Here is a 26,914-nt window from a genome sequence, read left to right as displayed (position 1 = left end):
GAAAATTTTCGTCTGTGTATTCCCATGTCTTCTCCAGAGCCGAGAAAGGAGAAAGAAACTCGAGAGGGGAGCGTCATTCTCTGCGAACGAGGATGGAAGAAAGCCAAGATCGACACTGCATCGAGGCCTCAGCGAGCAGCATTCAGCGCCCGTCGGGGGGCTCCAACATCACCCTCTAACCGAGGTGTGCTCTTCGTCCAGCTGTAGCCTTGATCCACACAGTCAGCAGCAGCAATCACCGGAAGGCAGCTCCCGTGAGTATAGACATTGCTACAAAAACCCTTTCCTTTGCAGCTTCCCTGAGTACAGAAATTACAGAAAAGGCCTACATCTCTTCCTCTGCGTCAGCTCCCTTGACTATGACTACAACACAAACACCCCCTTTGTTGTAGTATAGGGCTTAAGTATGCGAGTGTAGAGACCACGTATAAACATAATTCCTTTACCGCTCCCTTCAATACAGAGAACACGAAAACACCCTCAATTTTCTTCACAGCTCCCCTGATTACAAAAATTGCAAATACACCTCTTCCTCTGCAGCTCCCGTGGGTATGAATTTAACACAACCCCTTCCGCTGTACCCACGTGTATAGAGACTAAATAAACACCCTTCCATTGCCCCACCCTTCAATACGGACACTATACGTAAACACCTTTCCTCTGCAATTCCCCTCAGTGCAGTATAAAGAATGCACAAATATATCCCTTATTTTTGCAACTCCTGAGAGCATCAAAGCCTACAGAAGCACTCCTTCGTCTTCAATTCCCTTGAGTAGAAATATACTACACATAATCATAGCTCAAATTCCTCTGCAGTTCTTTTGAGTATAGAGACGACACAAACACACGGTTTTCTTTTCTGTAGACCACGTGTATATGGACTACTTCGTGTAATATGCAAACACCTGTTTCTCTAAAGTTCCTCTAAAGTAACCTTTAGCAAAGTATGTACAATCGTTCCTTCCTCTTCGACTCCACCATTGTCCATTGAGTATAGAGATCACACAAATTTAACACTAACCATCTGCTCCTTTAAGTATAGAGACTACACAAACACTCTTTATCTGCAAGCGCCTTGAGTGCAGACACTACACAAACACCCTTTACTTGCAGCAGCCTTGAGTATATATAGAGAATGCACAAACACCCTTTACTTGCAGCAACCTTGAGCGTGGAGACTACACAAACACCCTTTATCTGCAGCTGCCTTGAGCGTGGAAACTACACAAACACCCTTTATCTGCATGCAGCTGCCTTGAGTGTAGACACTACATAAACACCCTTTATCTGCAGCTGCCTTGAGTGTAGACACTACATAAACACCTTTTATCTGCAGCTGCCTTGAGTGTAGACATAACTACACAATATCCTTTATCTGCAGCTCTCTAGAATATAGAGACTATAAAATTCAATATTCTTTCATCTACAGTTCCTTCAGTGTGGAAACTTTGCAAACACCCTTCCCTTGCCGTTCCTCTGGGTGTTTGCGAATCTTCAATGTTCTCGATTCTCTTTATCAGAGAGACAAAATCGGTGTAATATCAAGTGTTACCTATTCTTATGGTTTGGAGTGATGAATTTCAGTGTCAACGACATGAGACTCTCATTTCCTGTTGCATTCACACACAAACACACACACACACAGACACACACACACACATGCATCCAATAGAACACACATACACAAAGAGAAATCCGGTGAAGATGTGAACATACCGAAATGAAACAGGCCATCAGTAAAATCGTTCGCCATAACAAATTATTACGCATGACCAAACCATCCCGAGATTACTCAAATAATGGTCATTAGGTGGGGACGGTAATAAACTAATGGTAATAGTTGCGATTCTCGCATCACGATGTTGTCATGGCACTTTAGTGCAGTCATCCCTGAACAACTTCCCTGGCGGATTATTCTGATAACCGTTGTCGCCGGTCAATTACCCTTTCTGGACATTAACCCAGGAATATTTACCCCTTCAGGACTGTAAACACGTGCGAGAGAGACTACTCTCCCAAGGTGTTTACGAAAACCCATGCTACAAGCAAAGACGGTAAAGGGAGGGGATGTGTGTCCCCCTCGATTTTAACAGCCTAATATTCTTATTTTTCTATTTTGTAAGCACGTTTTAATTGGTGGAATTTGTGTCTGCGAACTTGTGATTGAAATAAATATTTTTTTAGATCTAAAAGTTATCAAACATTCCAACAATTTCAATTCAAAAAATGCAAAAGCTCCCCCGCGCGGGAGGGGATACCCCCTTCCACCCCCACCCCCCTTGATCACCTCCATAGACTTAGTACATGATAAAAAAAAACGCACATGCGGAACAACAGCGAGGTACCAGACAGACAACATTAACCATTCAGATTGCCTCTGGATATTTTTTTTCTTTTCTTAATGGGGCAGGGGCATACTCCCTCCCACACCCTCCCCTCGTTCGGTCGCTGCGCTCTCTCGCTTGCGTCCCCCTCCCCCATATTGAACATATTTTTTGTCCCCTGCATTATTGTATTTTTCTGGCGCGCAAGGGTATTTTCGCCGTTGTTTTCCGCCTCCCCCCCCCCCCCCGAACTCGTAAATGAAATTACCGCCACTGTTATAAGGGTTTGATGGTATTAAGTTTTATTGAATAAGTGAATTCACATTTACAATATGAGTATGTGTAGAGATAAAGGTAACTGCAGAAAGATGTCTCTTGACATTGACTTCTGACTGAGGCAGGTCCTACTTAAGTAGTTCTTTGTGAAGATTATGTCATATAATATATATTCATAATCTATGAATTAATAACATGCATATCGGAATGTACGCGCAAATACATTCTTTTTAACCAAAACAAAAAGTAGATTAACATACTAACAAATTAACACATGCAACACTTACATGCAGATTACCATTTTTAGCTGCCCTTCTAATCAAAACATCAATCCATGTTTTGTGAAGGGGTCATTGCAGACCATTGCTGATTGTGAAATGGCGTATTGTTACAACTCACTTCAAGTTAATTGTATTTACTTTTAGTTCAGCAGAGTACGCGGACACACATGTGTACATACCAAAGAGATCGCTTTGGTACATACGCACAAAGCATAACGATCCCACGAACACATTAAACGTAAATCACAGAGCACATGTCTTCGGTCCAATTTGTAGATCCATAATCCTTCGATTAGATTATACATAGGCGCCTAATTTAATGAATCAAACGTGTTTCTTCTCGTAGGAAACTATGAATATTTAAAAGAAAAATTGAACATCTTTTGATTGGTATAATGACAATAATTTCTCACATGATTATGTGTATGTTTTATTCCTCAAAATCTATTGAATCAGAATTCAACCAATTCACAACCACCTGTTAAAATCTATATGAACCATATCATTTAAACAGTCAGAGTGCTTTGATCCCCGCACAATGTTGTTTGCACATCAATGCAATATCTGAAGTTAATCTTCTTACGACAGTGCCCAAATTAATTATGGATAAATCAGCACCCTTCAGCTATCAAAGTCATCGTTGTTATATCCTTTTATGCCAATGGTGCAACCAATAAATTTCCTGGCACATTCGGAAAAAAAAAATCTGTAATCTCAATGGAATATTTCACTGCAAACTATGCTCCTAATTACAGTATTCCCCATTTTCCTTTTCTTTTTCTTTTTATAATGACTGCATTTTGGGCAGCAACACTATGCATTGTAGTAGCGTTTGCCATGCAGTCAGCATTCTCATCGAAGTATTTCTATTACAGGATAGTCTCTAAAAACTCTTTGGATATTGATTGGTACTGACAGCACGTGTTATCACAAAAAGTCTAATAAAATTTATTCGATATGACTAGTAAGCAAATTTTATATTACTTCCACGTTTGCCAGTGACACACAACATCAGGTAATAATGTAACTTTCCACTACTTATTATAGATTTGAATAACAGTGAATGAGTTGGAATTTAGATATATTTCAAGCGCCAACGGGTGTGTAAAAGAAGAGTTTCAAGAAGACGATGACTTTTTTGGCATTGTGTGTTGTCATGCGGTCATGCCTAGAAAAAACATGTTTATTTCTCATCTTTTGAGCTTATGATTTTGAACTCACCCAAGGTATACATCAGCATCTAACAGGAGAATAACTATTTCGAATATAGGATCTAGGTGAGATAACTGAAAAAAAATCCTTACATTTGTGTGTGTGTGTGTGTGAGAGAGATTGAGACTTTGATATAGATTATCTTTCAACGATCTTCCTTTGAAAAAAAAATATCTTGGGCTACGTTGAAAAAGGTATCATCTTCAAAAACAACTCCGTATGTCGTAAATACCAAAACTGATGTTCTAAAGTCGTATATAGGAGTGGATTTTGTTAATGGCTGTACAGATCATGCCGCATGCACATAAATGCATGTCGTCCCATGTAAGAATTATGCAGATATTCGCTGTCTGTGATATAACTCCCGATGCTATGGCAACCTTCAATACGGAACGTACCTAAACGGGGGGCTGAATTACCATAAACAGCCCCAGGCAAAGCGGGTGCGATAGCTTGAAAAAAAAAAATCTACCCAGGATTTTTTATGCGGTATTCGATAAACGGTGCAACTCCTGTGCTTTAGTGTACAGCGCATCGCCCTGTCATAATCCCTAAGCTTTTTGTTTTGGCGCCAAATCTGATCAAAATCCGCTATGTTCCAGACGTGAATTCTAATCCATCCTACCTGTAACATATTCTTTTAAGATTGTGAGTGAGATTTATGTAACACCACTTTCTTTCTCCTTTGCACAAACATTTTTTTTTCTCCTTTGCTGTGCGAGGAAGCACTAATACTGCGCTTTAAGTATGAGTCGATGGATTTGGACCTAGATTGAGGCTACTACAATTCATAATAGTATGCAAATAACATCTTTGTAAAGCGGGTCAATCGATGATGGAGTAAATCAGCTTTTGCTTTGCGTGGGCAGCCCTGACAAGTAAGAGTGTAAGACTTAAAGTCGCATATACAGACATGGAGTGGGCGAGCTACGAATGGTGACTAGTGGAACTCCCCCTGACCGATTATACACATCTTTTCCTCCCCCGTTCCCATATCGTTGACGCATTGTTTGCGCGTGATGCGTGCCATGAATGTAAATATCGGTCTAGGGAATGGAAGAAGGAGTAAGTGCTCTGCGGTCTGCCATTTCGCCCGTGTGGACACAGCTATACTGATTGATGGTCAGTAGTTTTACTCATCTGAATGTCCACGCGGGGTCACCATTCTCTGCCTGCATAATGAAATTCTGTTCTGTCGTTACATGAACGTCGTTCGATCACTAACCTATTGCATAATAAATTCGCAAATTGTTCCTGCACTTCTTTGTACCTGGGCCCACCATGTCCCGGCGTCAATGGCTTATAAGTTTTGCCGTGTAACTTGTGGTAGACCATGTAGACAGGGGCCATATTTTGTGTCCAGTTGAAACTACTACAGTATAAATAGCTCTCTTGATAATGTGTACAGACATCTGTTATGACTAATCTTGCTTGCAAATGCACTGACACTCAAAAAAGAATAGCTTACATTCACTGACCCGCCACCACTACTGTGCCCATGCCAGATCTATTATGTTGAAGTACACATTGTCACATCACTCATATTTTACGTCATAATACTATATACGGATGCTTTTTAAGCCTTCAAAATATGCAAAAAAAAAAACAGTGAACAGTCTGAGGAAATCAGATCCACGGGACTTGTTCCTACGTTGGAATTGTACGCATATTACGCAATGTAGGCCTATGCATAACATTTCGGCCCATCTTAACATTTCATGGAACCGGAAGCAACAACAACAACAAAAAAACACCGGACAACAATAAATATCAATAAAAATACAGCAAAACAGGAACCAAAAATTCATAGGTAAGACGTAATTAAGTTCTGCACACTGATTAGGTGCTGCTATTTCCGTTTTAATCATTGTAAGCACCAGCTATATCAATTAGTCTTACGTAACTGGTATCACTGCTGTATATTCATTTCGATTAGATAGCGCGAGACTCAACATGACACAGAGCTCTGTAGTATGCTGGACTGGTAGAGGCTAGTGTTCAATGTCTTTACTGTTTTTCATAAGAGCTTCTGTATCTTTTGTGTATTGAATACATCATTGTCTTAGTGAGACCCAGATGTGTGAGCTGTTATACTGTGTCAAAAGGAAGCAAATCACAATCCTCTTAAAAGCCGAGTTATTTTTGAGAGGTTGGTCTGGCATGATCTACGTACTTGGATGTCAAGTTTGAGGACAAGCCCTTACAAATAATTATTTCATAAGATTTTTTTTTAAGTGGTTCACAATACACAAGCTTGCTTTTTAGTGGACCTCTCAATTCCTTTTTTTTTCTCAACTGAAGTATAACTCTGTATTTTTGCCAGTATGCATGCATATCTACATTTGTATCATTTATCCTTTGCAAAGTCGAAAGTACATGTATATGTTTACAGAGCCATAATTCCTGATTTATTCTGTGTTATGTTTTGTTGGAAAAAGAAGAATGAAAAAAATGAATTGAATTGAATTGAATCCTGACAGATATGACTGCATTAGAACTGCAGAAATATGATATGATATATTATAATTTAATATGAATACAATATAAAAGGCAGAAAAGCACATCTTTGTTACTTTCTTCTTTATGTTTCTTGTTTTCTTGTTTCTGTCTTGTTTATTTTTACTTCAGCACTCAAATCGCATGGAGGTAATGGACTGCAGTCATCCGTATCATCAATTGAGTCGGGAAGGTCCTCACCTCAAAAAGGTTTGTGAAATTATGATTATTGTTATTATTATTATTATTATTATTATTATTATTATCATTATCATTATTTTGCATTAATGCATAGCCCAAGATGAATATACGTTTGATTTTGCTGATTTCCCACCTTACATAATATTAGCATATTGCACCACGCAAATCAAGAATTTAAAAGGACTATTCAGTACATAAATATACTGTAACTGTAGCTTGGACAGCGTAGGCAAAGTTTTTCGAAACAATGCAGTTGACTTTTCGTTTCAACCAAATTACTTTTGCATGCAACCACAGTTGCAGTTCATCAAGTGCATACTTATGCTTGGTAGATAGTAGCTATCCTGCTGCTAAAATAGCGACTCAGTTTATACGACAATGTAGATGTTATTCATTATTATTTTTCTCACTAAACACAGGTTCACAAAGCCAAAGAAACGGCGCTCGTTCTTCGCCTTCTTCCGCCGAATCGGCTCACTCGTCTCCCATCCCCAGTGGTTCCTCTGTAGTAGTCAGCCAACCGACAGAAGGATTTCAGGTGCAAAAGTCGACTGGAGACGATTCGAAGTCAGCGTCAAAGCCTAGCCCTGGTAGTCACTCCCAACGCCTTCAAGATTCCGTTACAAAGGGACCAACAAAAGGGGCGCCTGTCAGTCAGAGATCCCTAGTGAAAGATGTGGCAAGTTCAGATGGTTTTCGAGATTCTGCAGCTAGAGAACCTCGCGTTCAAGAAAGGACAAGTATTCATTATTTGAATCGTCAAGAAGACGATTCGAAGAACTCTCAGCAATTTCAGCCTATTGAGACGGCTGAAAAGGAAAAATATACTTTGACCGACTCGTCAAAGTCCGACACGCCGGCTTCGCAAAGCAAACCTAGCATGCAAAATCCTCGAGGAATGGAAACGCAGGGAGGCAGGGAAGTGACGAGAAAGACGGGGGAAGTACAGAGGAAAATGGGGTCCGTGCAACAACCCGACATTGATGTAGCCTTCAGTTTGAGCCACGGTTCACAAATAAACTCCTCCATAGCTTCCCAAGTAGCATCAAAGAGGTCGGAAGTGACAGCTCGTGACCAAAGTGCTGACATAGGTTTCACTCCAGTGGCTACAACTAAAGATAGCTCAGATAGGACTAAAGGTAATCCTCACTCAGCACCACGGAAGCCTTCTGCGGACGACTTAGACGAACGTTCGAGCAAAACTAGTGGAAACATTAGAGCACATGAAAGGAAATATTCATCCCCAAGTAGAAAGGAAATTATCATGGCTCATGAAGAAGGAAGTATTGACGATGAAGAAATGATGCGGCAGCTTTTAGCAATGGCTGAGCAAGCTTCTCCAGAGAGGAAACTATTTCCGTCTATAAAAGAACATGATGATAATCCATCTCGACTTCCAGGGATGGACAAAGTGGACAAGAGCCCCTCGCATCGGCTTGAAGAGGAGCAAAATAGCAAGATTCACAGGCCCATTCTGACTCTTACAGCAGACAGAGGCAGTCCCGTGGCTGCATTTGTGTTGACTTCAGCAAAGGAAAGCCCGGTGTCAAGTGATATGACAGAGACAATTTTTGAGCATGTGTCGATGAAAACGGAGGAGCATATAGAGTCACAACCTTATGCAACGTCTACCAGGAAGGACGAGATAGATTACACTTTGCACAATCCGCATCACATAGAGGCAGATAGTATGGCAGAATCAATTGCAGTGGAAAAAGAAGAGCGAAATATTGGCCCCGCAGTGTCACAAATGGAGCGGTTGAAACGAGGAAAGTCTGAAGAAAGACCTCCAAGACAAGGATCACTGGATGACAGCCATTTTAATCTTAGAAGACGACCGGATATTACACCAACAGACTATGAGAGTTTAAGCGACAGTGAAATCAAAGCTGATCAGTCTCGAAGAGTTAGGAAGACTCTCCTCGGAGATCGACCGAAGCAGGTTTCCGAAGACCTATCAGATTTACCCGGTTTGACAGATTTGGGGGCGATAGGTGGTGATAACCTTAATGACATTCCCCCTCTCTGGCCACCGACCAGTGAGGGAGCAGAGTCCAAATATATATCTGTCGAAGATCTCACGAAAGTCGGGCTGGGAGGCAGAGTTCCAGTGATAGGTCAGAAGCATGCGAATAGTAATTCCCGACGAAAACGTCAAAAATCGTCAGACACGCCCCTTTCACCCATTTATGATGTCGAAGGGGAGAGTCCCACCGTAGATCTTGCGTTTGACCAGCTGTCTTCCGAGTGTACTTCTCTTGCTGACGACTCGGAGGACGAAATCAACCGCGAATACTACGAAGACCAGGACTACATGACGGAAGATCGCTCGTATTCGAGTTTTGATAGCGGCGATGATTACACTGATTACATGGAAGACGTGATAATGGAAGACATCGGTATTGAGCATGAAGTAGTGGAGCACCTTTCCCCGTATCGAATCAAAGAGGAAGGACTTGCAACAGTCATGGAAGAACAAGAGGAGGTCGATGATTATTACATCGAGGAAGAAGAAGAAGAAGAGTTGGAAGAGGACGACGATGAGGTTGAGGAATATGAAAGTCGCGAGGAAAGGGAACGAGATCGCGTGAATATTCTCACAACTATTCAAGAACAAACTTCCGAGGATACCCAAGAGAGCCCTGATTACATGTCACCAAGTGATGATCGCTACACTGCGTCTGGAAAAAGCGAACAAAGACTTTCTCGCAAGGATCAGCATTTGCAGGATGCTTCGGCATCCGATGACACATCTGACCTGTCAACAGATCAGACATTTGAATCACTGTCTTCCGCTTTAACACGTGAACATATTGCACCAGTAGCAGCAACTGTAGAAAAGGAGTTTTCGCAGCAGTCTTCAGCAAGGCCCCCACTTGATATTGATCTAACTTCAAATCAGAAGCTTGACAACATCGGTGTTTTAGAATCCCCAAGAACGCCAACGAAAGATGCTCGCTCCTATGAACGACCGAGAATCACAAGCCCTAACAAGCGATTTGATATATCATCTCCACGGACAAGTCCGATATCACCCAGCTTAAAATTCTCTCCTCCTTTAACACCAAAACAGTGGATGTCTAAACGTACTTTCCCTGAAACAATGTTCCCTATGGAACATTCACAGGTTGAAGCAGACCCCGATGATGGAGCGGAGGGGCGTACCAAATACCGTTCAGTACTTACAGAAATGGGTTCTAGTTTCGAGGAATTTGCAAACATTTCTTGGCCAGACTCTATATCTGAAGATCCCTCGCCTCCTAGTGCAAAAAGCTCCAGCAAAGAGCGCCTCTATTTGGAAGTGGGGAGCTCGATTAGTCCTGAAGATAGCACAAGTGCCTCAGAGAGCACCGTGATAGCGTGTGGACAAATGGTCTCTTCCTCTGCACAGACGCATTCAGTGGTTGAAAGTCGGACTCAGACGACACCCCCTCCTGTTAGTAAACCACTCCTACCATCATCTAAAATCTTGATCGATGCAGCTGTTGGACCTGGTACCGAAAGTCCTGATTCCAATTCAACTTCCCCGACAAAATCCGTTCACACAACAAGCATTGGCGTTGGTACTAGTCCCGAACTATCTCCGACGTCATCCATTCATTCCACCGATACTGACTTTAGTGTTGCTGGCTCCAAGAGGCATCTGTACTTTGACGAAACTAAGCAGATGGTTGCTTCAACAAATGCATCATCCAGTGGTTCCTCAAGTCCAGAACCGACCGGATCGACCAAGCGGAATCCAAGACCAAGCAGAATGGATGCTGCTTCACAGAGCACGAACATGGATTCACTTGCTTCACTCAAGTTCACAGGGAAAGATTATCTCAAGGTAATCTCTCATACGACGAAATTATCTTTCACATTAATTGATATGTCTTATCAAATAAATGATTGTAAAGTACTGGCGAAATTTATTTTGCACCATTTTAATAGACACGGTTCCTAAGATTTGGCATACATTCAGGTTGATAAATTCTTAAACAAAGTTGAATTCCTTCGAGCTGTTTCCTCCATTTTCTCTAGATTATGTAACATCGGCACTATCCACTGGTTTTTATTGAAATGTCAACTCATGTATAAAAATATGTTCAGATGTGTTTCTGTCATATTGATTGCGGAATTACAGATCTTTGTAACGTTTGATGGTTTCACGTTTTCTTTCCAATGAACAATGTTTAGTTCTCCTTGCTTATAAAACAAGCACTTAACCTTATATTATAATTATCTGCCCTTCTTTCGTCACACCAGGCCTCTTCTAGTGACGCTGAGAGTTGCGACAGCGAGAGTAGCACACCCGCTAAGGTACGACGACGACTTCCTGTTGTTCCGAAAAACGTGCAACCAGTCACCGTCTCAATCAAGTCTGATCTAGGCTCAACCATAGACGAAATTCTTCGTGATTCAGAAAAGAGCGTCGATGTCCAGAAGGTCAAGGAACTCCTGGCCAGAAAGACGGCGGAACTGGAAAAGGAGCGGCGGGAGGCGTTGCTAAAACTGAGGAAATTGGCGTCAGATACCAAGCGAATCGAGGAAGGAAAGGAGAGGCTCTCCCGCCGTTACAACAGACACCACAAGGCCCGCGTTGCCGGGGTGACGGAAGGCAGCCTCTCGGACTCGGATGTGACCATAACAAGCGAGGATAGAGAAACCGAGGAGTTGGCTGCCTTACTTCATCCCATGTACGGACTGCACAACCCCTTTCCAACAGGGAAACTCTCCATCAGCTCAGATCGAATCCATGAAATCGAGACCAGTGACTTGCCTTCTGGAATGAATCTCTCGCCCGGAGATCAAATCAGACTGTCAAAGTCAGAAGAGGATATCATTCGCGAAATTGAAAAACAGATATCGGAAGCAACGGGAAAAGACTACAAGGCGTATAATACCTCTCACATTGAGAAAGAAGTTCGATCGAGATACAGTGATTCACAAGAGGACAGTCGGAAAAACAGGAAAGACACGAGGAGAAAGACGCCCTTGCAAGAGAAATTTACCACCTCTGAAATCCCCGATTACGGTTTGAAGACAGTTCGACACAAAATGAAGGAGGAACTCAAACAGGTGACAGCCCATCGCAGGGCTCAGCTGGACAACTCACCACCCCACCATATTCAGTCTTCGCAGGATCCACAAGTTATTATACTCAGTCCCGACCGACACGAAGGGGACCAGAGGGAAGAGCCAAATGGAGGTAAATCATCCGGGAGTGCCAAGGCTGGTAAGTCTGGAGGCAGCCTTCCAGTCCGCGCGTCGCCGCAAGCGTCACCACAGAGGCGAAAAGCCAGGTGGCAACCGACGGATTCTGTTGCACCCGCCTTCTCCCCGATCAAGGAAGACGTGGATTCGGAATTCGATTTTCATCCCCAAACCATCTCTGATCACCGTAGTAATGGCATGAGCGACAAACGTTCACATTCGTACGATTCCTCGGTGAAGAGCAAAAAGTCTACTGGTCATACGAAAAGCAGAGAATCACCACCAGTAACATCGGTGAGACGGGCAATATATTTGGCAGAATTATTTTTATCCTTTCATGTAGGCACGACGGTCTACGAACAAGAATTGATTGCCATCCCTTTCCTCAGAGTTCTCGAAAAGCATATATCTATATATTCATATATAATATATGACGTATGATATAAACATAAATATGTATATATACATATATATTTTAAATATTACATATATATTGTAATCATTATATATATACTAGTATATGAAAATACATATGCATTTACACAGATACAGTTTGACCATATCGCGTAATTAGGACAAAATAACATATCGCATATTTGATCAGCCTCTTTCCTCATCACTCTGAAATCTTTGGCTTGCTTCTTTGACAAGTGGATAGATCTATTTGATTTATAAATATTAATAGAACCATATAAACTTTGAAGCAGCTCAGTGGGCAGGTCTGGACAAATTATAATACTGCTAGCAATATTTCATACTCTCGCCTTTTTTTATTGAGTGGTGTGTATAAATGCTTGTCAATGAATTGAAATTAACATATTCCAACATCTTTATCATTATTGTCACTAAGCAAAATATATCCAGGTACTTTCACGGGCTGTTTTCTTTTTAAACCTGACCAGGACGATGTCGAGCGATTGAGCAAAGAAGGTGAATTGATCGAGAAACGAATTCGCGAGCAGACGGAGCGTCAGTTTCGGCAGGAATTGGACCGCAGGCGTCGCCAGATGGAGGAATCCGCTCGTAAACTTGAGGAGATGAAGACCAGGCGACAAACGGACTGGAGCACCAGCACATCGACGACGAGCGAACCCGTGATCTCGGCAAGCCACAGCCTGGAGACCCTCAAGGCGGCGTACGAGGCGGACAACTCCCCCAAGGATCCTCTACGATATGACGGACAGGAACCGGTAACCTACCCACGGACGAAGCTCAAGCGAGGGTCGCCTTTTCACTACTCCTCTCCTCAGCTGACTGATAGGGAGCGTGGAATCAGGAGGGATCAGCAAGGCCTGATTCTCCCCATCACAGATGGGCAAGGAGGAGGAGGGGGAGGCGGCGGAGCTAGTGGTGGTACCGGAGGTGCTGGTGGAAGCGGAGGTGGTGACAGCATGAGCGACTCAGGGATACCATCTCGACAAGGCAGCATTAACCGTGGAGAACGACTTGGGCGACCACGCATGATGTCGAGGGAGAGTAGTCTGGACAGCACGAACAGCGAAATGAGACTGTTCTCAGACCAGGATGAAAATGTCTTGTATGATGACACCATAACTCCGGTGAGTTAGCCCTTGAGGTACTTCCATACTAACCCTAGTCATTTGGTAGATATCTCAGGTGATGAATATTAAGGTTATATGATAAAGTGGGATGGCAAAACATTTTTTCTTGTATGATAGGGTCACTGAAATCAGAATTGATATTGTAATAGGTGATAATTATGTTAATGTTATTTTCCTTACAAGACCGACACAAGGTTGATGTTATATTCCAGGGTACTGGTAATGGAAACTACGTGATCATTTTGTGTTTAACAGGAGAAAGCCGTAGATTATCGTCGGCCAGAACCACCTCCTCGGCATCAAAGTAGTCATCAGCCCCCTCATCATCATCATCCTCACCACCAGGAGCAGCGGCGTGGCACTGACGAGGAGTGGGATTCCTCCGAGAGTGGTCCTCCACCACCACCACCACTGATGCCCAGGACACACGGGGGCTCTTCACGACAGGGGCGTGGCCAGGAGGGTATCCAAGGGTCGCAGCCAAAGAGACACCCCGAAGGTCAGATGTCATTTTGAGGCGTTCATTCTTTGTGTCTGTCTCCACTTTCTACTTTCACGACAGTAATTTGTCTTTATATCACACACCCAGTTTCCTCTATAGAGCGTTTATAGAGCGGGTTTGTTAACGCATTCTTTTCCCATTCCTTTTTCCTGGTGCATTTTACTCTGTCTTGTGATATCAAATCAAGATGTGACATTTACATGCCCTTTTTTAGTTTGTTTACCCTCTAGGATAATTCTAAGGAAGACTTTTCACCATCATCATCATCTGTGGTGAGAACATGAATTAACACATGATTTCTTGTAATTACATGACGTCTTTTCCGACAGACTATTACTACAGTGACCAGGAGATTCGGGTGAAGGCCACGGAGTGGTCTCGTCGAGCTGAAGACAGCGACGACAACGAGGTCGATCGTCGACTCCGGGCGCAGTATCACGACGACCACTTTCACTTCCACGGGGCTCAATATCAACGTGGAACAGTGAGTATCTTTGTAAATGCCAGTGTTTTTTCTTTTTTCGAAAATTTTTCGAAAATTTTTCGAAATTTTGTGAAAAGATGTCAACAACTGAATAGAAAATCAATTAGACAGTGTTAGATGACAATGTCCTTGTTCACCCATGCAAGCGAAAATATTCAGTTAAGACTGACTTCATAATATATTATCTTAGAATTATTAAAAAGATCCTTCCAACTTTCAAAATGACAGAACTTACATTGATAGTTCGACAAGCATTTTTGTTTAATAAGTATTAACTTGTTTCATTGATCTCAAACCTCAATTTCTTCATGCGACCCAGGTGTTGAATCTGAGATTTTAATGTCATTCGAACCACACAGTAATACAAAAAATCTGCATAGCATAATGTTAACACTGTCATCATTATATATATATATATATATATATATATATATATATATATATATTATATAATGTATAATCATGACTGTGTTATCAAAGAACATACTGAGTAAGTAAATAACAGAACCAGTGTTGAAATAAGTGTCAACGAGCAACATTTTATTGTTAACGGACGGAGCAAATGTTTCAGTAAGCTGTTTGTGCTTGTTACTCTTATCTTGCCTCTTTGTTTTACTTCTTTGTTGTTGCTGCTGTAATGAGTAAGTAGATAACCACATCATTATTTTCCAATCATTTTTTTTTCTTCCCACGAGGAGCCGTCACCGCAGAGTGTGGGTCGCAAGTACCGCCTTCTGAGGGATCCTCGCGACCGGACCAACCGCGGTAACGGGCTCGGTATGCGGGTCGTCGGCGGGAAGCGGATGCCGGGAAACGACCAGCTCGTGGCATACGTCGCCGAGATTTACCCTGGAGGAATCGCCGATAGAACCGAAGGTAGGTTTCTTCTTTTATAATGAGAGGCAAGTATAACGGAAAGAGACGGAATGGGAAAAATAGGGAGGATTTTTTAATATACTTTTTCTACTTTATCATCACCATTTGAGGTATATTGAAGTATTTCATATCTCATCGATAATGATAATGATGATGATAGTAACAACAACAAGAAAAAAATGATAATGATAGTATGGGGTTCTTTTTTATGCCTCCGCCAACGAAGTGGCCGGAGGCATTACGTTTTTGGGTCGTCCCACAGTGGGCCAGAATGAGCTCAAAGTGCGCCAAAATTATATGCCGTGGTTTCTTTTTACCCAAATTTGGTGTCTAAGGAAAATTCGGGGCGTAGAATTGATTGAACATAATTTCAAACTCATATGACGTCACTGTGATGCTGTTTTTTCATTGGCTACCAAAAATCTGTCTGTAAATGACAAAGAAAGCAATGCAAATCTTAGGCTGTTATTTTTTTTTCTTTAAAGATTAATTTATCTTTTCACATTCACTGACACTGCTTTTATACTACCATTGAATACACGATGCTTACATGTCATAGAAAGTGTATATACATTCTGGTTTCGTTAAAAGAATCGAATTTATGCTGAAAGTTCCATATTACACACGTACTGCAAAATGATACTGTTGTCCGTGTAAACTAGTTAAAATATAAGTTTATGATGTACGCTGTACGTTTGGGTGAATTTATTCACTTTATTCTAGCAGGACATAAATGTGCGCTATAAAATCAATTTCCGATATAGTTCTTATCTCTCTACTTCATATTTAACCTTAGGCCTATGCAATATCAATTCATACAAGCGCAAAAACCATTTTGTCTAATTTTAATGGAAAGATAACAAATCGTGAAGTCAGTAATCAGGAAAATGAAAGGTTATGATTTAGCAGCTAAGAATGAGTCTGCCGTGTATGAAAGTTTACTTGGAAAAGCTGAAATAAAAAGATTTTTTTTTTGAATGAAAAATTCATCGGAATCACTATCATATGAAATTATTAATTCATCCACGTTCCACAATGATTTTTTTTTTCTCATCAGTCGTTTTTTTTTTTTTTTTTGCTTCCGACAACCCACAAAGTGTATGGGATCACAGTCTGATGAATCCGACTTGTATTGGTCGCCTATCAGGTCAATGTCAGACAGGTCGGGCATGATCCGATGAAGCAAGATTGTCCGATGAGGATCACGCGAGCAATGTCTGACATTGACCTGCAATCGGATTCACAAACTGCGATCCTATACACTTCGCTGAGCGGCCGGAAAGCAACAGACTTTGCTTCCAACGAGTTACCGATGATAACAAAATCTCTGTGTTTTGGTGTATAACGTTCTATCTGCATATGTCAAGAGTAGGATCGATGTATTTAGGTGTCCACACAATATGTATCGCAGTGGGAATAGCTATGTTTACAGTAGTAGCTATGACAATTATGGACAATATGGCTATATGGCCTTGGCTATGTGCAATTATGTACTCTTTTATCTTCGGAGGAGGGGTCTTTTAGGTGCCGGACTAGCCCTATACATGTATTTTATAACTCTGTTTGCCTCTTATTCAGTGTTATTCATGTTTCTGTGCCTTTAACGTGCGAGAAAAAAATAATAAATAAAAAAAAAAATGCCGCCCTCATGCGGCCCCGTATGATATAACAGCATTCCTAAGCGGCTGCAAGATCCAAAATGGACGTAATGTGTCGCGGAAAATCGGCTCTAACACAAAAAGTGGCAAAAGGTGGCAGCCAAATCCGGTATCAGCTTAAAGCTGAGACATCAGGGAATGTTGTGGTAATAGAATTTAGTTGGAAATCCGTGGCAATCTAAACTTTTCATTAGGGTATATTAAAAAGACAAATAATTAGCCTCTTTTCCAGGATATTTAGCATAGAATATTCATGAACATTAAGTTTCTTTGCATTTTTATGGCATTCGTAACGTAAAATGAACTCTGAGAAATATGTGGGAGAAATTACAGGTTGATATCTCAAAAACTACATGTTGAAATTACTTATTTATTAAAGAGGGTACAATTTGCTTTGAAACTCTTAAAATATTGTATTTTGCTACTTCAGGTGGGAAATATACCCCTTTAATGTACATACCTGATTTAAATATTTTCATGATATATTCTTTAAAGTATTGCCTCTCAAGAGTGCATGTCAAAAATTAGAAAATCCCAAGTGCCCAAAGTGACTTTTGGCGCACTTTGGTACCTCTCTGGCCCACTGTGCGTCCGTCCGTCCGTACGTCCGTCCGTCCGTACGTCCGTATGTCCGTCCCGTTTTGTTTTTGTCGATATCTCAAGAACCGCGAGATGGTTTTGCATCAAACTTGGTGTGAGGGTATATCCTGGGGGGATAATACTTTTTTTTTTGGATTTTAGGGTCACGGGGTCAAAGGTCAAAGGTCAGATTATTTTGTGAAAAAAGGTTGAAATTTCATGTTTTTTTCCATATCTCGCAAATGGTTCAAGGTATCTTCATGGAACTTAGTATATATGCATGTACCGATGGGCAGTGATTATCTAGGGAAGTTGGGGGTCATGGTTCAAAGGTCAGGGGTCAAATGTCAAGGTCAACTCCTCGAAATATCACTGCTTTCCTTATATTTATACAATGCCTGAAGGATTTTTTTAACTTGATGTATGCATGTATAACCCAATATATATTCTATGGGAAGTTTCTTGCCAAAAGGTCAAAGGTCAAAAGGTCAAAGGTCAAGTGAAAATGCTAAATTGCACTTCTTCCTTTATATCTCAAAAGTAACTCAAGGTATTATCATGAAACTTACATATTTATGCATGTTCTACCTAACAGTGATTCTCTTTGGAACTGTGAGGTCAAAGGTAAAAGGCCAGGTTTAGATAATACTATTTTACCATTTGATACTGAAATTATACTTTTTCTCAATACCTTGAAAATTACTCAATGCACAAACTTATAAAAGGGTCGAAAGTCAAGTAAAAATCATCAGTTCCCCCAAATACCTGCACTGTGACGTTTTAATCATTCATCCAATTGAACCTAGTTCTAGGAAAGTGAACATTCAGCACATTTGTGGCAAACCTGTCATTTTAATATTTTGCCAAATGTGTGAAACTTTCATCACACATTGTCAAGACATTGTACTATAGACCTATTAGGAGAACCATGCATTATGGCGGAGGCATACACCAGTCGCCGTAGCGACATTTCTAGTTTACTCATGGTAGCCGCTTAAGTGTTGACACTGTTCTACCATAGGGTCCTGTCATTATTATTACCTCAGAATTACCAGGTACCCATTTCTACACCAGGACCGAGAGGGACATGGTGGGTACAAACATCTTGTCCAAGGGCGTGGGCACTTCACGGGATTCGAACTCGGAACCTGTGTTTGAAAGTCAAGAGTCTTATTCACTATATCATAACACCCCTTCTTTACATGGTTTCACAGAGGCGCTTCTCTTATAGCATCATACCCATGGCATCGTCATATCATCAGAGCGATCATTATTTAGTTCTGTCCCTATCGATAAAGGTTAATAGTTAACAAATAGTTTGAATATTATAAGGAAAACGAAACAAGATATCAAAATGTGAATCTGAAGTCTTAAGACATCTCATAGCAAAAAAAAAAACCAAACAAAAAAACAAACAAAAACAAAAACAAACCCAGGAAACAAAAGCAGCAGCAGTGCTCGGTTTTCTTCTTTTACCCAAAACAACTGACACCAAGCTGGTTGGTTGTATGCCCTATCCTCTGCTTGTTTGTTCGAACCCATGCGAACATGTCGAGATTTCCATTTCCACCAGGTCTTCGGGAAGGCGACCAGGTGTTGGAGTGGTGCGGGATCTCGCTGACTGGACGTACATACGAAGAAGTGCAACGTATCGTGAAATCGTCGGAGAAGCAAACTGAAGTGCTTTTGAAATGGCAAGTACTGGAAAAGTAACCATGGTCACTGTAATAGGCCATGAAATTGTAGTTCTTCAATTCCTTTAATTTCTTCATTTTCAAAAGTGTAATATAATGCTAAGCATGCACAAATTTCACTCAATATTAAATCAATCGGGAGAAAACTACTTTTAGATTTTGAGTACAAGTGTTATAGGACAAGACATGTAGTGTATCGGACAAGAGTGTATCTTGGCGTGACGTTTGTTTGTTCTTTAATTTGGCATAGCCTACCTTTTCTTCTTTTTGAAAATGATCGCATTGGAAGTGAATTGGGCTTGTTACGATTGGAAATACTATAATTCATTCACACGCACTAAAAAGAACCAGACCAAGAAAATATGAATGTGTAGCTACAGGGGGAAAAATCTGAAGTATGCTGTCATGGCTGTGTGGATGAGTGACATGAGTATCAATTTACATGAACATCAGCCAGAGCTCTGAGAATTTTAGAATTGCATAACGAATTAATCATATCAAATCATAATGTTTGATTCGTCGTGTCATCTTCAATCTCTGTGGTTTTCTTTTCACGGTGACAGCGGTCCAAATTTGCTCGATTCTCCTCGACCACGAGCACGACTAGCCAACGGGGGACCTCCTCCGCCTCCTCCGCCACCGCCCGGGGGCTATAGGAGGGGAGATTATGGTGGGTACACACACGTAGTTGCAATAGGTATCTATACGTGATACGTTCTGATATCTCACCTTTATCAATTATTATATGACATGTATAGTCGATAGATTCTCAAAGCAAACGGATGAGATCAGGAAAGTATCAAAATTACATGTGAGGATTATTTCTGGTCATAGTTTATCGAATGGAAGTCAGATACATGCGGGAGTTTGATATCAAAATAAAATGCTGTTCTAGTGTTCCTTTCTAAATGTGCTTGACTTTGGACCCCATGGAAGACCAGCTATTGCAGCTGAATATGAACCATCCAGCCATCTTCTCAGATGGAAATGAAACAACAAACAAACTTTTAAATCTTAAATGCTGTGTGGTACATCGGTACATAAAATTTGTCTACTTTGTCGTCTTCTGAGACAGGATTTTCTCTCCATCTTTATGTTGTTTTGCACAACAATTTAAACCACTGACACGTGATTGATAAGGAGGGGCTACATTTCTCATCAAATTCACGATATAAAGGTAATATCAGAGAGAGACTACTCTTTCGCAAGTTTTGTGAGATGTTTCAGTTGATTTAGATGCCCTTTTCTCCGATACCACAAAGTTATCTAACAAGAATTTGTCACTTCCGTCAACAGGTGGTGGTGTCGATCCACGGATGCTGTCAGAACGCCTAGAGGGCATCACCTACCCCTCCTACCAGAGCTCCGCATCCCCTTCCGAGAGTACCCATTCGTCACATCAGGTAGGGAAAAAAAAAACCCAGAAAGAAACAAAGTATCGTCATTGGAAGAGGGGACGATGTTAAGATTTGGCGATGCGGAGAGATGTATGCTATGAATGGGGCAGAGATGTACAAATCAAGTGAGGGCATAGTAAAATTAAAGGTCGGGCAGAAGAAAGTTTGCCAATTAATATTGGAAGAGGAGGAAGGAAAAAGAGGTGGGCGGCTGTGAGTGAGGTAAAGGTAGCCTTGTAGCTTTTTATATTCATTAATTTTTACACTAAATGCTTAATACGGCACGTGTGGCAATGTTCACTTCAGTTGCCGTGTGCATCTGTGATGTAATCCTACTTCATGCAGGCTTTCTTGATTTTTCTTGATTTTGTTCTCGTCTTTTTTTCCTTTGAAGGGAAGAGGGAGAGGACGAAAAATCACAGGAGAGATTCAGGTGAGTGACAAATTTGGGTCAGAATTTCAGAATATGTGATGAAATATCTGTTGCCAGGTGTAAGGTTGCAATATGGAAACTTTACGTGTTACTGTGGGTGTATAGTAAACGATCTTATACTAGTATTAAGATTATCTTGATGTTCACGTCTTTTTAAATAATGATTTTTTTTTCTTCTGAAGGTATGACTTTAAGCGGTACTGTTTTATAGGTGCAAATGAGTAAGAGATTTGTCAGAATAGTTCTTACTCTATTAATATATACTACCATTTTCATTACCACTGTTTGGAAAGCTTTACTTCTTAGGAAATTCTTCTTATAGGAAATCAAAGTTTACTGAAATTTCTATGTTATTGTATGTTCGTTGATATATAGTATTCTTGAAAAAAAAAAACCTTGCAGAAATAGATTGAAATTGAAATTTTTGAATTGTCTGTTTACGTAATGTTCTACAACAATAACAATAAATTACAACAAATCTTACACAGTCATATTATTATACCTAATGCAGTTAAGGACATAAGAAGAAAGACGCATACAACATGCTTCCACCACCGCTATTCCTGAAGATAATGTCCAGTATTGATGGTCAAGTATAACATGCTGTGCCATGCCCCGTGTCTCTCAATACTATTTTACACACAAATTCCCAATCGCCACATGCTTCCTTCTCCCCTCAAATGTTAAATGCTCCGCCCAGCTTCAAGTTGCGTACGACAGCCACCGTGCCGAACTCCTGGTTGGGATCCTTCGTGGACGCGGTCTGACGGCGAGAGATTCCACCAACCTGGCCGATCCTTACGTGTCCGTGTGCCTCCTGCCCGCCAGAGGGTAAGGCGCGCCCACATGGTTCACATCCCGAGTAACTAGATCGCTGGGTGCTCTCTTTTCTTTTACGTCCCTTTCCTTCCTTTCATAGTTTTCGTTACTATAGGTTGTTTAAGAAGATCAACATTTTCATCTATACAGGGACCTATACATTACAAGCTTTGCTTTTTAGTAGGTCCCCACATTTCATGTTTGTAAAATTGTCTGCTCTTGTATTCTTTGTAATAACGACGCTATGTCTAGTCTTATGTTCAATCGATTGTATCATGTTATTTGTGTTTTGAGATGTGGAACAATAAAATCAAATAAAAAATAAAATCAAATTTTGTGGCAACTGCAATTTATCAAGAGACCTTCTCAAGAGAAACAAAGTTATTAAGGGAAGATTGTCGGATTGGTAGATATTGGTTGATACAGGAATTGGTATAAATGCATGATACGTAAGTATACCGTTAGCTGGCAGGGAGATAAGCTCTGACCACAAAGGAGCAACTGTAAATTGGTTAGTAGAAAGATAGACAAAATAGATAGGTAGATAGATAGATACATAGATTGATAGATACATACATACATACATACATACATACATACATACAGTGTAGATGGACACGTCGCTAGCCAGAGAGAAGTAAACATCGTATTTAACTCTTTGACTACTGTTTAGAGTACTAGGTAATTATAAAATGTTTGTGATGCTTCTGTTTTATATCGTAAGTATGTTAGCTATGACAAAAGGTGCTATCGCGATAGTTTTAAACGCTCGTCTTTCAACCTGCACCTGACTTGCCATCTCGAGATGAAATCATATGCCAATTCTTTGCTTCCAGTTCATGTAACTAACATCCCGCTAAAGCTCATCGAAAACAGAGTCTTAAGCACTATAAGCTAACGGGTTAATTTTTTCTTTGTTGCCTGTATCCCCACTCCACACAGTCCTGAGGACAGGCAGAGATCACGGTACGTCCCGCGCACGCTGACACCCGAGTGGAATCAATCCATTATCTTCCGAAATCTGAGGCACAGTCAGATCAGATCACGCACCATCGAAGTCAATGTGTGGGACTACGACCGCAGCTCCACCAGCGAATTCATGGGCCAGGTAAACTCTTCGTTCACTGATAGCCAATAAACAAAAGTCATTATTATCGGGGTTTTATTTCCAAGAGGGGACAAGGTTTCCCTGATCGCACTGGAATGCAACTACATTTTCGGAATCTCGAAATGCAGACTAACGGTGGTGTTCCTATTCCCCAGGGCACACTCATTCATTCTTTCATTCATTCATTCATTCATTTATTTATTTATTTATTTATTTATTTATTTATTTATTTATTTATTCATTCATTTATTTATTTATTTATTTATTTATTTATTTATTTATTTATTTATTTATTTATTTATTATTTATTTATTTATTTATTTATTCATTCATTCATTCATTCATTTTCCATTTGCAACGAAACTCGTAAATATTTTTTTTTACAGAAGATATAAATGGATATAGTCATTACAAAATGCAATAAATGAAATTTATGAATATGCCATTTTCAGGAATGAATGAATAATAGGATGCTGAAGATATTGAAAAGTTATGTATCAGGATGATAATGGCTCAGATGAACCCTTCACGGCACCAACTAGACGAAACTTAAGTTCTCTTTCGATACAGGGTCGTATTAGGTTTGCGGACCCGCGATGTTCTTAGATAGAACTGAATGATGATTAGGTATATAGTCGACCTTCATCTTCTTTCTTACACAAGAATATCATTCAATCCTCTAAGATTGCCACTGTGACGAATTTATCCGTTAGGCATTTTTTTAAACTACTGAAAAATGATATGGTTGCGTTGTAACTATTTCAATATTACGCATAGGACCTAATAAATCATATCAACTTTCTTTCGACACGCAATTTTCTTGTTAACTATAGGTCATCCTGGATCTATCGGACGAGCGGCTGCTGACGAACCGACCCCGCTGGTACCGCCTCCTCGACGTGCCTAGTCACGGCGGCCAGCACCCGCCCCACTCTTCCGTCATGTCACCTCCGACGTCATCACCGGGGAGTCGTCAAGGAAGCAGACGATCACATCACGATCAAAGGTTAGCGATGGATCTATCGATATCAAACCTCCTCCATGTCACTTTAGAATATTCTCAGTGGCCATTACAAATATTAGCACGCAAAGCAAAGATCAACAGCAAACGGTGGACTTCTTGGAACAGATAAAAATGACTTGAGATGAAGTCTCTTGTCCAAGTTTATTATTGATTGAAAACGTTTGGTGTAAGAAATGTACCAAAATTGTGTGTTTGTCAACGCCAAAGTTTGTCAGTTAAGTGCAAACATCAAAATCCGTTTCAAGTTGTTACCTTGAACCGCAGCTCATCGTTGTTTGTATTCATCAAGAGGACAACACAAACGGACACAGTAACGAAGGGGAAAATACAAAGAGAAGATTTAGTCATAGAATGAGAGGAGAAAGAAAAGAGATTGAAGGTAATATATAATGAGGTCTTCGAAAATGACATCTAATTCAAAAGATGTATGTATCGTTGAACGAGATTAGGTGCTATAGACACAAACTGATCTTTATGCTATGCTCTCCGTGTCTATGTCAGCTTTCCCATAAAGAAAAAAAAAAAACCTGAATGCAGTCCATTTATGCGCGTTAAATGTGTTTTCTCCCATTAAGGTCATCTGAGGGTAGAGGCGATTCAAGACCACGAAAGAGCAGCGGCGAACGCGACCCTCGGAGTGGAAGTGGTGGCCACGTAGGTGGACGCACCGGTAGTCGAGGAGCTGGTGGAAACGGTGATCGAGGAGGTGGAGGCACTGGGAACGGGATGATGTACGACAGGCCATCCCGCTACTCAAGCCACCACCATCATCACCTCCCCGATTCGGACTCCCCCAGCTCGAGATCGTCGGGCTACGAGTACGACACCGATCGGTCATCACAGAGTGATCGATCGATATCATCCACGCAAGGTAGCTTTTAACAACGGGAGGGCGCTGAAAACCATTCACCATCAAATCATGATTTTTTTTTAACGTCTCATTGCTTGCCAGTTTTTGAGTGATAGAATATAGCACGTGTGCTACCCGTCAGCATTTTATAGATACCTTACATTTTGATTTCGTTGACTTATAATTTACTTTCTTTTTCGTTTCCGTTTGTTGTTGGAATATGCTGTGGTTTTCACAAAAAAAAGTAGTTTATAGGTAAACTTTTATAGATTCACTTGCACTTTGTACCACATAATATCCATAATATCGTAATATGGAAATGACAATATAAACAACTTGCACATCACGAAAATTGATCTTTATCCCATCGACAGATAAAATACTAAAAAAAAAAAACAATGCATATATAAGACAATACAATATTCTTTTCAAGTTCTCCAGATGATCATTCGCTTCGCCGCTTTAAATATCTTTAAACAAGTCTTTAAGAGAATAAAGACTTGTTCCAATAAAGCTACCATAACGTTTTGATTTAGTCACTGTCTGCCATATACTATTATACAAAAAAGAATAAAATCATAAGTACAAAGGAGCCTTCCATCCTACAGTATTACACCGGGACGTGGGACATAGCCAAGATTCCCCTTGTGTATGCGCATATAGCTGTCCCGAATAAACTGGACTAGATTAACCCCGACTGTCCTAACAATATGCCCCCTTTCCCCTCCCATCGCTGCAGCATGACGACTAGCCAACCAGACAACTAAAATCGGGAAAGGTAGGGAACCAGAAAACCCTTAAAACTCGGATTCTTCTTGCACCCCTGTATCCACCATATCCATTTTTATTTACTTATTTTTTATTTCTTTATTAAACTTTCTTTAACCGATGCCTATAGTTCTGTTGTTTTTGTTTTTTTTAAGTATCCTCAACGCAAACTTTATATACAGGTACCCTTTTACATTCGTCTTCTGGTTTCTGGAATGCTCGTCGTATTCATATATATATTAATATTTTGTCCTTTTTTTCCTGTATGATAATAATCTCCATGTTTACCCTTGTGCAATTTCATCCCGCAGCTGTATTATATGTTACTTCTTTTCGTTTATGTTTCTGAAAATACTTTGCCATGACATTGATACTGGATTTGATCTGTCAAGATTGCAAGAGGGTTTAGAAGAAGGCTGCATGTTAAGGCTGGGAAGTATGGGTAGAACGGAAATGTTACTGTAAGCACCCCGGTAAAAATTATTACAGGAATAACGCCATGCTTGCATCCATGCGACCTGATAGAAAAAAAAAAGACCCGCAGAAATTACCAATCATTGACCTTTATTATAAGAAAAGTGATACGAATCGGTCCAAGTAAAAAAAAAGAAGAGACAAACCCAAAGCAATCGAATACAGTATAAAGGTAGCCATGTAGCCATATCTCGAAATGTCTCCCTATATCCTCTATTCGAGACAAGACTATGTTAACATAATTTAATCTAAACCTAATCTGATTGAACCTAATCCATATTTTTCAATATTGCACGGTCAATCGTTTGACCATTATGAGACTACTATTGACCACAAATTGACCAAAAAAAGCATAGACTATATGTATTGACCACTTTGTGACAGCAGAAAGACTAGAATGATCATCGGTCAAACCGCATGTAGTCTTTCCTTATGTTTCAATCCGTATAAAGGCCAGAGTGTATTTCATTTATTTTCCTTTTTTTTTTCATCTTTTAGGACGAGTGGAATATATTTTCTTTTGTATACTGTTATTTTTCCATTGCAGGGTTGGTGACAGTTTTGCTGCCCTGTCTCATACGGTCTATGTTATCCCAGTATGTTTTGTAGTATTGCGATATCATGTTGATGTATCGTTGATAGTGCATTTTTCTGTGTGAGAAGAGCATGCCTATGTATTTATTTGTTTAGTTCTATTTTG

At 40.5% G+C, this 26,914-nt stretch overlaps 2 protein-coding genes across 2 annotated transcripts in view; both read left to right on the top strand.

Moving 5' to 3' along the window:
- Nucleotides 1-7,375, top strand: part of LOC139709230 (uncharacterized) — an 86,467-nt gene extending 79,092 nt beyond the window's left edge. Inside the window, exons 3-5 of the mRNA XM_071621184.1 lie at nt 38-254; nt 6,722-6,782; nt 7,210-7,375. Of these exons, the coding sequence (XP_071477285.1) occupies nt 38-254; nt 6,722-6,782; nt 7,210-7,375 (444 nt within the window). The remainder of the gene's footprint in view (nt 1-37; nt 255-6,721; nt 6,783-7,209) is intronic.
- The window catches only part of LOC139709229 (uncharacterized), a 33,293-nt gene continuing 13,099 nt past the window's right edge, over nt 6,721-26,914 (top strand). The window contains exons 1-16 of the mRNA XM_071621183.1: nt 6,721-6,799; nt 7,210-10,619; nt 11,039-12,280; nt 12,889-13,324; nt 13,367-13,545; nt 13,804-14,047; nt 14,380-14,534; nt 15,230-15,410; nt 19,221-19,341; nt 19,905-20,011; nt 20,638-20,744; nt 21,133-21,171; nt 21,872-22,002; nt 22,933-23,098; nt 23,932-24,104; nt 24,698-24,993. Coding sequence (XP_071477284.1) covers nt 7,671-10,619; nt 11,039-12,280; nt 12,889-13,324; nt 13,367-13,545; nt 13,804-14,047; nt 14,380-14,534; nt 15,230-15,410; nt 19,221-19,341; nt 19,905-20,011; nt 20,638-20,744; nt 21,133-21,171; nt 21,872-22,002; nt 22,933-23,098; nt 23,932-24,104; nt 24,698-24,993 — 6,526 coding nt within the window. The 5' untranslated portion in view covers nt 6,721-6,799; nt 7,210-7,670. The remainder of the gene's footprint in view (nt 6,800-7,209; nt 10,620-11,038; nt 12,281-12,888; nt 13,325-13,366; nt 13,546-13,803; nt 14,048-14,379; nt 14,535-15,229; nt 15,411-19,220; nt 19,342-19,904; nt 20,012-20,637; nt 20,745-21,132; nt 21,172-21,871; nt 22,003-22,932; nt 23,099-23,931; nt 24,105-24,697; nt 24,994-26,914) is intronic.

Source organism: Diadema antillarum, unplaced genomic scaffold (genome assembly GCF_040938485.1).
Source record: "Diadema antillarum isolate AM-2024a unplaced genomic scaffold, OU_Dant_1.0 seq00001416_RagTag, whole genome shotgun sequence".
Lineage (NCBI taxonomy): Eukaryota > Metazoa > Echinodermata > Echinoidea > Diadematoida > Diadematidae > Diadema > Diadema antillarum.
This window is presented reverse-complemented; position numbering and strand designations above follow the sequence as displayed.